The sequence below is a fragment of the Balaenoptera physalus genome, assembly GCF_965194825.1.
Source record: "Balaenoptera physalus genome assembly, chromosome: 11".
Classification (NCBI taxonomy): domain Eukaryota; kingdom Metazoa; phylum Chordata; class Mammalia; order Artiodactyla; family Balaenopteridae; genus Balaenoptera; species Balaenoptera physalus.
In genome coordinates this window covers 83733003-83749095 of record NC_138896.1, presented here as the reverse complement: position 1 = coordinate 83749095, position 16093 = coordinate 83733003, and the positions used below count along the sequence as shown (strand labels likewise).

Sequence of the window (16093 nt, the reverse complement as noted above, 5' to 3'; positions counted from 1 at the left end):
TCACTCTTTCTGTTTTCATTATTTCAAGAAAATTCAGATCCAAACCAACTCACTCTCCTTGCTTCAAGTTTTTTAGCATTGGCTTGTCTGTTGATTCTGTCTGTGAAACCCAGTGTGAGAAGTCCAGTCACTTTTATCAGCCTAACACAGGTTAGACAATTAAGCCATTTGTTTGTGATAAACTCAGATTTGTCTGTAAGTTTTTCAGTTATTCTCTGTCTGTGACCTGAATGCATTTTTACTTTGCTTGTGTGTAACCCCAATTTGTAAAGTGCTTGTCACTGGTACACAATCAAAAGGTAGGAGCTAGGTGGGGAGCAATGTGTTAGGTGTCAGATAAAGGACAGTTGGGGCAAAACCGTGCTTTCTTTTCCATGTTTAAGATGTCAAACTGTTGTGGGTAGATCACACAGGGTGGTCCATTCTCTGTAAAAGTTAGATCTTATATGCCTCCTGTCTGTTCTCGCAAACTGGGAAGCTTTTTCTTATTCTTTCTGGAGATTTGGAGTTGTCCTCGTCCTCTAAGCTCTGGCTAGAACATATGACTTAGTTGTCACTTGGAGAGTTCATGTATGTTTCACAGCTTGATTTCACATTAAACTTAATTTGACTAATTTTCTATTTGTGCAGCAATGACCCCACACTTCTGGGCGGTGGGAACTCAAGGGCAACTTTTTCTTTCCAATATCATGTATCACACATAAGTGGGGGGCATTTTGGTTCACTTGCTCATTAATCCTTGCATATGTGTTCTTGTTTCTCTCTCTCTTCTCTCCTTGTCGTGCTTTCTCTTTCAAATAGAGAATCAAAAGGACGCAGGTGAACCAATTGTATATGCATTATAAACCATCAGGACTGTTGAGTTATATTTAGTTTTTGTTTCTGTTTTTGTTTTTTAATAGCTCCTTAACGTATGTACTCCCAAAGACTGATGTGGAGTCGCAGTAATACTTAAGGAGTTAATTTGTGCTGTCTAACTATATCTCATGCCCACTAGATATTGACCTCTATAGAGCAGAATTTCTGTAAAGGCATAAGTTTTGAAGGAACAGAACCCTGGTTTGCTGTGGAGCTTCATTTCATCTTTGGTTTCAGGATTCCAGTGATTTGGCCTCATGTGCTTTTTTAAAAAAAACAGTGACTGAAGCAAACTAATCTTCCTCTTTGTTTTTCATTTCTTTTTCCTGTTTTCTGCCCTATTGAGAAGTTTGTGTTCTTTGGTGAATGTTTCTCGGCCAAGGCAGAGAGGAGCTGTGTCCGTGTTGTTCTTGTATGTATCACGTGATGAGGCAGGATGCACGCACAGGTGGCTAAACAGGGGCCGTTGCTAGAAGTTTCATGAGAGGAAAACCCTTAAATGTTTTCTGGCTTTGGCAATTTCCTTCTTGTTTGGTCCCCAAACTTCTGAGTATATTTTGAGGAAAGGTCGAACTTAAAACTTTGATAAATATATAGTATGGATCATGGTTTTAAGGTCTAAAGGATTCTCCAAAGATAATTATCATCTGATTAGAATTGAATGCATTTCCAATCAGTTCAGAAGGCATTTTTGAGCAGGTGCCAAGCACCAGGCTAGCAATAAGTATTTGAAGACTCACAAACCTGTGTTCAAGGCATACAGGCCTTTTTCTCCCTGGAAGGAAAGGCGTTCATTTATTCATTCACTCATTCATTCATTCATTCATTAGACAAGTGCTTAGTGGGAGACTACCATGTGCCAGGTACAGTGGTAAAAGCCAGGGACTATGTAAACAAGAGGAAACAGCTGTTACCCTTATGGAGCATATGTGTCAATAGGTGTATAAGTGTAAATTACAAATTCAGTACGCAGCAACACCGATTGGTATAGAGTTGTATGTAAGAGGGCCTTGTCAGAAAACCATGGAAGTCTTCACAAGAATGGCAAGCTTGGACTTCGTCTTGAAAGATGAAATAGAATCAGTGAAAAGGAGGTGGGATTGGAAAGAGGAGAGGCACCCTAGATAAAGAGAGTAATATGTGCAAATACATAAAACCGTGGAGTTAATAAAAATAGCTAAAGCTTATTAAGTGTGTATTACATGCCAGGTACAACTCTAAGCACTTTATGTATATTCACTCATTTAATCCTCAAAACCCCTTCTGCGGTAGCTACTACTATTATTCCCATTTTAGACATGAGCAAACTGAGATATGGAGAGGTTAAATAACACAATCCTAGAAGATTAAGTGAAACTAGAGTCTTCTTAAGAGTAAGCAGAGCTGGAGCGCCCAGGCATGTGATGGCCTGATCACGTGATGTGGTCAACGCCAAGGTCCTCATGGGAAAAAAAAAAGAAGAAAAAGAAAAATAATTGGGCAAGCCTTCAAGATGGCGGAGCAGTAGGGCGTGGAGATCACCTTCCTCCCCACAAATACATCAAAACTACATCTACATGTGGAACAACTCCTACGGAACACCTACTGAATGCTGGCATAAGACCTCAGACTTCCCAAAAGACGCCCTCAGGCGACATACACACAGAGGCGGGGCCAAATCCAAAGCTGACCCCCAGGAGCTGTGCAAACAAAGAAGAGAAAGAGAAATCTCTCCCAGCAGCCTCAGGAGCAGCGGATTAAATCTCCACGGTCGACTTGATGTACCCTGCATCTGTGGAATACCTGAATAGACAACAAATCATCCCAAAATTGAGGCGGTGGACTATGGGAGCAACTATAGCCTTGGGGTTTGCTTTCTGCATCTAATTTGTTTCTGGTTTTATGTTTATCTTAGTTTAGTATTTAGAGCTTATTATCATTGGTAGATTTGTTTATTGATTTGGTTGCTCTCTTCCTTTTTTTTTTTAATATATATATTTTTCCTTTTTCTCTTTTTGTGAGTGTGTATGTGTATGCTGCTCTGTGTGATTTTGTCTGTATACCTTTGCTTTTGCCATTTGTCCTAGGGTTCTGACTGTCCAGTTGTTTTGATTTCTTTTTTGTTTGTTTGTTTTTTAGTATCGTTTTTAGCTCTGGTTATCATTGGTGGATTTGTTTTTTGGTTTGGTTGCTCTCTTCTTTCTTTCTCTCTCTTTTTTTTAATTACTTTTTTATTTCTTTACTTTTAATAATTTTTTTCTGTTTTAATAACTTTATTTTATATATTTATTTTCTTTCTTTCTTTCTTTCTTTTCCCTCCCTTTTCTTCTGAGCCATGTGGCTGACAGGGTCTTGGTGCTCTGGCTGGTGTCAGATCTGAGCCTCTGAGGTGGGAGAGCTGAGTCCAGGACACTGGTCCACCAGAGACCTCCAGGCCCAATGTAATATCAAATGGCGAGAGCTCTCCCAGAGATCTCCATCTCAGTGCTAACACCCAGCTCCACTCAATGACCAGCAAGCTACAGTGCTGGACACACTATGCCAAACAACTAGCAAGACGGGAACACAACCCCACCCATTAGCAGAGAGGCTGCCTAAAATCATAATAAGGTCACAGACACCCCAAAACACACCACCGGACGCAGTCCTGCCCACCACAAAGACAAGATCCAGCCTCATCCACCAGAACACAGGCACTAGTCCCCTCCACCAGGAAGCCTACACAACCCACTGAATCAACCTTACCCACTGGGAGCAGACACCAAAAACAATGGGAACTACGAACAGCAGCCTGTGAAAAGGAGACCCCAAACACAGTAAGTTAAGCAAAATGAGAAGACAGAAAAACACACAGCAGATAAAGGAACAAGGTAAAAACCCACCAGACCAAATAAATGAAGAGGAAATAGGCTGTCTACCCGAAAAAGAATTCAGAGTAATGATAGGAAAGATGATCCAAATTCTTGGAAATAGAATGGAGAAAATACAAGAAACGTTTAACAATGACCTAGAAGAACTAAAGAGCAAACAAACAATGATGAACAACACAATAAATGAAATTAAAAATTCTCTAGAAGGAATCAATAGCAGAATAACTGAGGCAGAAGAACGGATAAGTGACCTGGAAGATAAAATAGTGGAAATAACTACTGCAGAGCAGAATGAAAAGAATTGAGGACAGTCTCAGAGACCTCTGGGACAACATTAAATGCACCAACATTCAAATTATAGGGGTCCCAGAAGAAGAAGAGAAAAAGAAAGGGACTGAGAAAATATTTGAAGAGATTATAGTTGAAAACTTCCTTAATATGGGAAAGGAAATAGTCAATCAAGTCCAGGAAGCGCAGAGAGTCCCATACAGGATAAATCCAAGGATAAACATGCCAAGACACATATTAATCAAACTATCAAAAATTAAATACAATTAAATTGTAGCAAGGGAAAAGCAACAACTAATATACAAGGGAATCCCCATAAGGTTAACAGCTGATGTTTCAGCAGAAACTCTGCAGGCCAGAAGGGAATGGCAGGACATATTTAAAGTGATGAAAGGGAAAAACCTACAACCAAGATTACTCTACCCAGGAAGGATCTCATTCAGATTCGACGGAGAAATTAAAACCTTTACGGACAAGCAAAAGCTAAGAGAATTCAGCACCACCAAACCAGCTCTACAACAAATGCTAAAGGAACTTCTCTAGGCAGGAAACACAAGAGAAGGAAAAGACTTACAATAATAAACCCAAAACATTTAAGAAAATGGGAAAAGGAACATACATATTGATAACTACCTTAAATGTAAATGGATTAAATGATCCAACCAAAAGACATAGACTGGCTGAATGGATACAAAAACAAGACCCGTATATATACTGTCTACAAGAGACCCACTTCAGACATAGGGACACACACAGACTGAAGGTGAGGGCATGGAAAAAGATATTCCATGCAAATGGAAATCAAAAGAAAGCAGGAATAGCAATTCTCATATCAGACAAAATAGACTTTAAAATAAAGACTATTACAAGACACAAAGAGGACAGTACATAATGATCAAGGGATCAATCCAAGAAGAAGATATAACAATTATAAATATTTATGCACCCAACACAGGAGCACCTCAATACATAAGGCAAATGCTAACAGCCATAAAAGGGGAAATTGAGAGTAACACAATCGTAGTAGGGGACTTAGCACCCCACTTTCACCAATGGACAGATCATCCAAAATGAAAATAAATAAGGAAACACAAGCTTTAAATGATACATTAAACAAAATGGACCTAATTGATATTTATAGGGCATTCCATCCAAAAATAGCAGATTACATTTTCTTCTCGAGTGCTCATGGAACATTCTCCAGGATAGATCATATTTTGGGTAACAAATCAAGCCTCGGTAAATTTAAGAAAATTGAAATCGTATCAAGTATCTTTTCCAACCACAACACTATGAGACTAGGTATCAATTAAAGGAAAAAAAATCTGTAAAAAATACAAACGCATGGAGGCTAAACAATACACTACTAAATAACCAAGAGATCACTGAGGAAATCAAAAATAGCTAGAAACACATGAGAATGAAAACATGACAACCCAAAACCTATGGGATGCAGCAAAAGCAGTTCTAAGAGGGAGGTTTATAGCAATACAATCCTACCTCAAGAAACAAGAAACATCTCAAATAAACAAGCTAATCTTACACCTAAAGCATTTAGAGAAAGAAGAACAAAAAAACCCCAACGTTAGCAGAAGGAAAGAAATCATAAAGATCAGATCAGAAATAAATGAATAAGAAATGAAGGAAACAATAGCAAAGATCAGTAAAACTAAAAGCTGGTTCTTTGAGAAGATAAACAAAATTGATAAACCATTAGCTAGACTCATCAAGAAAAAAAGGGAGAAGACTCAAATCAATAGAAATGAAAAAGGAGAAGTAACACCTGACACTGCAGAAATACAAAGGATCATGAGAGATTACTGCAAGCAACTCTATGCCAATAAAATGCCAATAAAAAGGACAACCTGGAAGAAATGGACAAATTCTTAGAAAAGCGCAACCTTCCGAGACTGAACCAGGAAGAAATAGAAAATATAAACAGATCAGTCACAAACACTGAAATTGAAACTGATTAAAAATCTTCCAACAAACAAAAGCCCAGGACCAGATGGCTTCACAGGTGAATTCTATCAAACATTTAGAGAAGAGCTAACACCTATCCTTCTCAAATTCTTCCAAAATATAGCAGAGGGAGGAACACTCCCAAACTCATTCTACGAGGCCACCATCACCCTGATACCAAAACCAGGCAAAGATGCCACAATAAAGGAAAACTACAGGCCAATATCACTGATGAACATAGATGCAAAAATCCTCAACAAAATACTAGCAAACAGAACCCAACAGCATATTCAAAGGATCATACATCATGATCAAGTGGGATTTATCCCAGGAATGCAAGGATCCTTCAATATATGCAAATCAATCAATGTGATACACCATATTAACAAATTGAAGGAGAAAAACCATGGGATCATCTCAAGATGCAGAAAAAGCTTCCAACAAAATTCAATACTCATTTATGATAAAAACCCTCCAGAAAGTAGGCATAGAGGGAACTTACCTCAACATAATATAGGCCATATATGACAGATCCACAGCCAACATGGCTCTCAGTGGTGAAAAACTGAAACCATTTCCACTAAGATCAGGAAGAAGGCAAGGTTGCCCACTCTCATCACTGTTATTCAACATAGTTTTGGAAGTTTTAGCCACAGCAATCAGAGAAGAAAAAGAAATAAAAGGAATCCAAACCGGAAAAGAAGAAGTAAAACTGTCACTGTTTGCAGATGACATGATACTATACATAGAGAATCCTAAAGATGCTACCAGAAAACTACTAGAGCTAATCAATGAATTTGGTATAGTAGCAGGATACAAAATTAATGCCAGAAATGTCTTGCGTTCCTATACACTAATGATGAAAAATCTGAAAGAGAAATTAAGGAAACACTCCCATTTACCATTGCTACAAAAAGAATAAAATACCTAGGAATAAACCTACCTAAGGAGACGAAAGACCTGTATGCAGAAAACTATAAGACACTGATGAAAGAAATTAAAGAGGATACAAACAGATGGAGACATATACCATGTTCTTGAATTGGAAGAATCAACATTGTGAAAATAACTATACTACCCAAAGCAATCTACAGATTCAGTGCAATCCCTATCAAACTACCACTGGCATTTTTCACAGAAGTAGAACAAAAAAGTTCACAGTTTGTATGGAAACAGAAAGGACCCTGAATAGCCAAAGCAAGCTTGAGAAAGAAAAACGGAGCTGGAGGAATCAGGCTCCTGGACTTCACACTATACTACAAAGCTACAGTAATCAAGACAGTATGGTACTGGCACAAAAACAGAAATATCGATCAATGGAACAGGATAGAAATCCCAGAGATTAAACCCATGCACATATGGTCACCTTATTTTTGATAAAGGAGTCAAGAGTATACAATGGAGAAAAGACAGCCTCTTCAGTAAGTGTTGCTGGGAAAACTGGACAACTACGTGTAAAAGAATGAAATTAGAACACTTCCTAACACCATACACAAAAGTAAACTCCAAATGGATTAAAGACCTAAATGTAAGGCCAGACACTATCAAACTCTTAGAGGAAAACATAGGCAGAACACTCCATGACATAAATCACAGCAAAGTCCTTTTTGACCCACCTCCTAGAGAAATGGAAATAAAAACAAAAATGAACAAATGGGACCTAATGAAACTTGAAAGCTTTTGCACAGCAAAGGAAACCATAAACAAGACGAAAAGATAACCCTCAGAATGGGAGAAAATATTTGCAAACAAAGCAACCCACAGAGGATTAATCTCCAAAATATACAAGCAGCTCATGCAGCTCAATATCAAAAAAACAAACAACCCAATCCAAAAATGGGCAGAAGACCTAAATAGACATTTCTCCAAAGAAGATATACAGATTGCCAACAAACACATGAAAGGATGCTCAACATCACTAATCATTAGAGAAATGCAAATCAAAGCTACAATGAGGTATCACCTCATACTGGTCAGAATGGCCATCATCAAGAAATCTACAAACAGTAAATGCTGGAGAGGGCGTGGAGAAAAAGGAACCCTCCTGCACTGTTGCTGGGAATGTAAATTGATACAGCCACTATGGAGAACAGTATGGAGGTTCCTTAAAAAACTAAAAATAGAACTACCATACAACCCAGCAATCCCACTACTGGGCATATACCCTGAGAAATCCATAATTCAAAAAGAGTCATGTACCGCACTGTTCATTGCAGCTCTATTTACAATAGCCAGGACATGGAAGCAACCTAAGTGTCCATCTAGAGATGAATGGATACAGAAGATGTGGCACATATATACAATGGAATATTACTCAGCCATTAAAAGAAACGAAGTTGAGTTATTTGTAGTGAGGTGGATGGACCTAGAGACTGTCATACAGAGTGAAGTAAGTCAGAAAGAGAAAAACAAATACCGTATGCTAACACATATATATGGAATCTAAAAAAACAAAATAATGGTTCTGAAGAATGTAGTGGCGGGACAGGAATAAAGACGCAGACGTAGAGAATGGACTTGAGGACACGGGGAGGGGGACAGGTAAGCTGGGACAAAGTGAGAGAGTGGCATGGACATATATACACTAGCAAATGTAAAATAGATAGCTAGTGGGAAGCAACCACATAGCACAGGGAGATCAACTCGATGCTTTGTGACCACCTAGAGGGGTGGGATAGGGAGGGTGGGAGGGAGACGCAAGAGGGAGGAGATATGGGGATATATGTATATGTATAGCTGATTCACTTTGTTATCAAGCAGAAACTAACACACCATTATAAAGCAATTATACTCCAATAAAGATGTTAAAAAAAAAAAAAAAGTCAGCAGAGGCAGCATCTGAGGCCAGATAGAGGCCACACTCTGAACTACTCCGTAATAATTCGATGTGGCGGCATAGCAGGGTGAAATGATGGCAGGAGTGGGTGCTGAGGATGGCAACAGACGCAGGAGGCAAGATCTCCAAGACCTTTACGTGCCTTCATATACAGAGTTCAGACTGTCTCTCATGGTCCAAAGGTTTTTCACCTGGCTTTATACCAACTTTTGCATGCAGATTTTTCGCAAGAAAAATCCCACATGTCTCACTTCCAAAGGTGATAAAGAGCCACTGAAAGGTCTTCAAGCAAGGGGACGACGGCTTGGTGTTTTGCACTCCAGAAAAATCATACTGGCTGGGATGGAGAGAAAGGATGGAGGAGGAGGAAGAGAGTAAAACTGTACCTAAAAGTTAAGGTCCAAGCAGAGTTGGGTTTGAAGCTTGGTACATCCAAGGCCTCTTCTTGGCAAAGTAGATCTCAGTCCTAATCGAAATCAGAATCACTTCTTTCCCAATCTTTACATCTTTTTTCTTACCCTCCCCCTCCCTTTTCAATTTCCTTTGAAGGAAACAAAGCCTGAATCGCTGGATAGGTATGCAAAACTGAATGCGTGCAGGTGGCCCGGCACAGCTGGAGTTACATGTACAAATCGGGGTGAAATACAGACAGCTGCAGAGTCCTTCGGTCAGGCTGTGTTTTGCAAGGCTCCGGGACTCTGCAGATGGCATTTTGGTGGGCTTATGCTTTCTGTCTGGTAGCATTATTAGAAATTAAATGTTCAGTTTAATTACAGTATCTCAAGAAAAAAAATGTAAAAGGCTGTTACTCTACAAGAGAAAAGCTGTGACTCCTGTAAATGAATTCTATTATTTTAAATACATTTCCATTTAAACCATCGCACGTTGTGAACCCAGCAAGCTCTGAGAAAGTCTACACTCCTATTGCTGTTTTGCCTCAGTTCTTGGCTAAATACTTGCATAATTTTCTGAGCATCGGAACAGTTCTACTGGAACTGGAAATAAAACAATTTTTCCTTCAAATATGGCAAGGATTTGCAAAATTAGATAGATAGATAGATAGACAGACAGACAGACAGTCTACCCATGGGCCCAAGCACTATGCTAAGGACTTTACATGGTGATCTGATTCATTCTTTACCTTAGTTCCATGGAGAATGCTTCATTATTGCCCCTCTTACAGATGAGGAGGCTGAGCTTTGGAAAGGATAAATGACACTTTCCAGCAGGATTTGAACCCAGATCATTCTAAATTCAAACACCATGCTTTTTTGTTTGTTTGTTTGCTTGTCTCTTTCCACCATGCAGTCTTTCCAGCTGATGTGACAGGCAGTTGGATAATACCCTTTCACTCAGTGGATGAATTCAAAAGTATACAACTTTTAATTCAGGAAGACCACCAAAAAACAGAGCAGTCCTTTCTGGGACCAGATAATTGCCAAAATCTCTCCCCTGTGAAGTCTCCTGAGGACAGTTGAGATTCCCTGAGATTGCCAAAGAACTGAAGATTTTTCTTTTCTTCCCAAGTGACAGAAACCTTCTAGAGCAAGCCAAATCCATCCAAAGGACTTCCAAGCAGATTCTGTAGTGTTGAGTTTCTGTATCTTTTCCCATCTCCATTAAACTTCTTATAGGTCCAAGTCCAGTAGAAGGAGAAAAAGGGGGCAAGTAAGATTGTGATACTCACCACACACAGTATGGAGGCACCCACCCAAGAAACCAGTGAGGGCAAATCCATCTCAGCAAGATCCAGGCCATCCTAAAATCCTAAATCGAGGACCATCTCATGCTTCATATCTTATACACAAGGGACTAAATGTTTTTCTTTTCATCCTTCGTGTTTTAGTGATACACAAATCAGGGTTTCCAAGCCAAAATTATTCTGTAGACTAGGATCTCATCTATACTTTATAAAAAATGAGGAGGGCAAGGAGAAACATGTTTCAAACACTCTCACCAAGGAAGATCTTGGAGGAAGAGAGGATGTGTTAACAATATGCCACGAATCAATAAATATGAAACTAATGTCTCTTCTACCAGAAAAGAAAAAGACACGCTGCCGATCATAATCATGATAGCAACTGTCATTTATTGAGAATTTAGTATGTGCCAAGTAGATACATGCATATCTCATTTAATTTTCACAACAATTCTATGAGTTAAGTATTTTATTACCATATTTCATTGAATCTAAAAGCCATCAATTATAAGACACACCATTAATTTATGTACTCCTAAGAATAAAATAATGCTGCCAACTAAATTGTGACACGCCATCAAATGTAAGATGCTTCCAATTTCAGAAATGTTAAAATGTGCCTCTTACACTCCATGAAATAAGAAATCACTCTGTTGTCTGCAGAAATACAGAGAAATAGAAATAGATGTTAAGTAACTGGGTCCAAGGCCACATAGCTGGTTAGTTGTAGAGACAGAATTTGAACACAAGCCTAATTCCAAAGCCCACACTTTCAACTTCTATACTATGAAACACCTGTGATTATTAATGATAAAATTATAACACCACAAAGGGGTTTCGCAATCACTGAATCCCAGAGCTTCATTTGACAGGTGGGGAAACCAAGGCTTAGAGAAAAGAAGCCAGTTTCAAAATAAGATGGGCAGTGAGCGACTCTAGTCTGGGGTCCTGCACACTATTTAGGGCCTTCACATGTACCCACTCCTCTCCAGCCCCTGCCACCAGGCTGCCTTGTCTTTTAGCCAAGAGATACTGGCCCCACTCACAATTTAGTAACTGGCCTCGCTTCCAGTGTGACAGCTGAAGAAGCCAGGCATCCACACACTAGAATCCTAAACATACAGCTCCAAGAAAACAGTACCCCAGGACCAGCCTGAGCACTCAGGATCTGTTATACCAAAAATTTAAATCACAATCTTGGCTCCAATGAATTTTTTAACCTCTTTAAGTCTCCCTTTTATCTTCTGTCAAAGGGGTTAGTAATGGTTCCTCCTCCCAAAGGATTGTTGCAAAGATTAAAACACATATTCCAAACAAAGCTCTTAACACAGTGCCTGGCATATAGTAAGCACCCATTACTATCTATCTGTCTGTCTGTCTATCTATAGAGATATAATTTTATATATGTTATTATTATAAACATAAAATTATATGTTATTATTTGTGTGTTGTTATTTAAAAGGAAACCTCCAAATCCAAATGTGCAATATAGACATATTATTTGATTTCAGAAATGGAATATAAAACAATGCTTCTCCAAATTTGATGTTTATACAAATCTCCGGGGATCTTGTTAAGATGTAGATTCTGATTTGGTAGATCTGGTGTGGAGCCTGGAGATCTGACAAACTCTTAGGTGATGCTGAAGCTGCTGAGGCAGGGGTTGCAATTTGGATGTCAGCAGAATAGAAGAGGCAGCTGATTTATCTCTTTATCATAAATTCCAAAATAAAACATTGCAATATAGTTCCACATATATTTGTTAAACACCCACTAAGTTCCAGGACCTGTGCCAGGCACCAGGGGAGGGAGCAATGAGGAAAAGCAACCGAGGTCCCTACCCTTGGGGAGCTCCAAATAAACTGGAGAACACAGGCATAAAACAAGTAATTTCATCTGGTGACTGTGCTGTGGAGGGAGATGATGCAAGATGCTGCAGGAATGCAGCACATGGGGATTTCACCTAGGCCGGGGTCTTTGATGCATGGCAGGGAGGAGGATGTCATGGAGGTAAAGGGCTGGTTCCCAAGTAGAACTGTCTGGGATGTCCCTGGGCCTTGTTGAAGTGTTTGCCTCTGCTCATCATCCTTCCAGATGCCCCAAGATCCTGTCCCAAAGAGCTTGTGGCCATATATGTGAAAGTTTATTTGGGGGCTGGGTGAATATTTAATAGTACTATTAAATCAGTATTCTTGCTAGAGCAAGTGCTCAAAAACAACAACAGCAACAACAACCTTAAATAGCTTAAGCAAGAAAAGGTCATTTTTGGCCTATGTAGCTAGGAAATGCCTGGAGGGATTGGGCTCAGAAATAAAGACTTTTAGTTTGTTTTGATCTCTCCAACTGTTGACAGCCTTCTTTAATGTGACTGGGAGTCATGGTAGGAGGGGTTGGGAGCAACATAGCCACAGATAACACCAGCTTTTTATCCTAGCCAATGACTCTGGAGGAAAAAGAACTTTCCTCCCTATGAAACTATATACAATTCCAGAGAACAGTCTCATTGGCCCAGCTAGGGTCACATGTTAATCCCTGAGCCAATCACAATACCCATGGTGGTGTCGGGATGCTATGGTTGGCCTGGCTTGGCTCACATGACTGTCCCTGTAGGATTTATTGCTTGCATTCCCACTAGAGCCACATGGAGTGGAGGAGAGGCAATTCTGAGCAAGGCGACTGCACATACAAGAATAACAGATGTCCACTACTGTGTCTATCCAGAATTAACTTTACTTTTATTAGGTACAACATCTCAGTCTCAGGGACAAAGCCTGACTTGGGATACAAAGATACCAAATTGGAGAAAAAAAATACTATAATAGCATTGTTTCTTTCTTGTGGATATAATTTATTTTAATTTAAATACAAATAATTTTAATTATCTTAAATCATTTTTCATTGCATTAAGACACCTGAAGTTGTTCTCTGGTTTGGAGGTTTAAGTTATAATGTTTACTATTCAGCAATTCAGCTTAATGCATTTGTTAAGTAACCAGGGGCTTTGGGTAAGAGATAAAAGTTGCTATATAGTTTTTATGCACATGGCAACCACAGAGTATTTGGTTTTCCATGAAAGCACACCATTGGGCAGGATTCACTGAGGATTTCCTTCCACCAGTATTTGAGGACCTGCCCTGGGCCAGGTACTGTTCTAGCCCCTATAAATAAAGAATTCATTGGGCTTAGGGGAAGACAAACATACATATAATTGGCCATTATTAAGGGGCCATAAGTGCTCAAGTAGAGGTATCAACAGAGGAGTTGAGCCTGTGTTATGAAGGCATAACTCTTTTTGGTGAGGAGAGGAGGGAAGGCTCTTAAAGGCTTTTGAGCAGAAGTATGACAGGTTCAGATGTGTGCTTTATGGAGATCAGCGTGGACGCTGCATGATCAATGAACTACAGGGGACGGAAGGAACTAAATGCTGGCTTGGAGTCTTTAGCAACAGTTGAGGTGGAGGTGATGAGACTTGAGTTGCATGTCTACCCCCACAGCAAGAGTGTGGGCACATGATCTCGTACATTGGGAGATAAAATCAGGAGACATGTTAGAGGTAGAATGGACAGGCCATGCTACCCATGTCCTTACAGGGAAGAGACAGAGATGGTTGCAATGAAAAGAGCAGAGAAAACGATCCATGATTCATCCACTGGTCTTTATTACCATATAGTTTATACTGTCCTAAAGATGGAATCTTCTGAAAGGGAGTGATGAAGATACAGGGAATCAAGTGTATTTGATGGCATGCCCCACTAAAGAAATTATGTTGGATTATAGCGCTAAATGTATGGTCCGTGGAGCCATCATTTTAGGGAGGCAGAGTACTCTGGAAAGTGTGTTGTGGCTACCTGCTTAGCATTCTATTCCTACTCTAGCTTTTATCCACCCCTACCCCCAAATCCTAGTGAATTGCTCCAGGCTAGTTATTTTTAGTAATAGTGTAATACAAACACTGGCATCTTCAGCAACACATAAATCGGTTGGAACTTGGTTGTAAGTGGGCTTTCCATCAACCATATCCATCTTTCATATGATATTTCAGGGACTGGCAATTCACTTGCTGGAACAGAGACGGTCAGGTTATTTAAGGGCTAATTGGAGAGTCTCTCACTCCTGGATGCCTCTCTTCCTTGGCTTAGCTGAGCCTGCAGAGGAATTCTCTTTTTATTTTTCTGCAGTCACATTTAACTCCCTCTCTGGAAGCCAAGCAGATTTAATTGTGTAAACATGAGCAATGGTAATTGGGTAAATGAAGTTGGAAACCAAGGTATGATGTTTTTGTTTTGCTCTGTGAGGGGAAAAAAATAGGGAGCTTGTTTTTCTATGGTGGCAAACCTCACTGTCAGAATTCTGGACAGACAGTTGGCAGGAGGGAATCCCTTTACGAATTTTCATCAAGACCCATTGAGCTGAAATATGTATCTGCTGCCTCGCCGGTTATGGTTTAGCCTGGGGACATTTCATTGTTTTATAAAGCACCATATCAAGTGGTTTACACAGGTTCTGTTATCTGGGAAGAATAAATGAGGAGTTTCCCTAAGAATTGCACACTCAAGTAATACACATTCAAAGAGCCAGAAGAAGGTGTTACCAGAGATGCACCCAACTTTCCGCCCAGCTATAGGTGGAAACCAGATTTTAACGAAACGTAAAATGTAGAGTACCTTTTTATAAAGAAGAGATTAGTAGTTGCCTTCCTTTATATAGCTGTCATTTAAAACAGATTTTCTAAAATTCTATTTACACGCAGTCATTCCCAAACAAAAGATTTAAGTAAGAGAAGAATAGTGAATAGATTTTCTTTTTTTTTTTTTTTTGGTCTTTCATTTCAAACATTGAGGTGATCCCACAAGAAAAGAATGACATGAACTTTTGCTTTTAAGAGATGGTTTTTCCAGAATATTATATTTATCCTAATTTCTCATATTTTTTTAAATTAATGGTGCTAGAATTGCATTTCCTGTAAGCCTGCAGTAAAATTCATTTTCCCAGTTGAAAAATTCAAGCAAACCAAGAAGCAAACTTGGCAATCACCATACAGATTGCTTTATAAACGAGAACCATTAGAAAGGACCAGGTCTGAGGTTAATGAGACCCTCATTAAAGAGAGAGAATTGCAGAAGCTGATAGTGCTCTGTGCCTGTGTTGAAGGAGAGGCTATTGTTATAGGATGTTTGCTGTGCTGATATTGTAAACCACATGACAGATGGGTCAAGTGCTGATTACCGTATTCTAACATTTGGAATAGCAAGTAACATATTTGATAAGCTGGCAAGTTTTTATATATGATTCAACCCACAATATAAAAGCCATGAGAATTCCAAGTTGAAAATAATTAAATGAGCTGGAAACAATCAGATACCACACATTTTTTTTCCCCCAAAATGACAGATTTTGACATGTTGAAATTCCACAAAGGGAGCAAGAATATTCCCTAGCTCACTTGAACTAATAACGGCTCTTCATCTGCTTTTGCAAAGCAATTAATTCCTGCCTTCCCACAGTGTAGGAGATAACAATGAACATTTGTAGGCACCTGAAGCTTTACAGAGATCCATCCCATGCACTGTTTTATTTGTTCTTATCAACAACCCTGCAAGG

General features: G+C 39.3%; 1 protein-coding gene across 24 annotated transcripts in view; it reads left to right on the top strand.

Moving 5' to 3' along the window:
* The window catches only part of CADPS (calcium dependent secretion activator), a 490529-nt gene that overhangs the window by 367850 nt on the left and 106586 nt on the right, over positions 1-16093 (top strand). For 3 of the 24 annotated variants that reach the window (XM_082412099.1, XM_082412087.1, XM_082412086.1), the window contains one exon: positions 802-819. The exons of the other annotated variants lie outside the window; for them this stretch is intronic. In XM_082412099.1, the coding sequence (XP_082268225.1) occupies positions 802-819 (18 nt within the window). The remainder of the gene's footprint in view (positions 1-801; positions 820-16093) is intronic. 24 annotated transcript variants of the gene reach the window in all.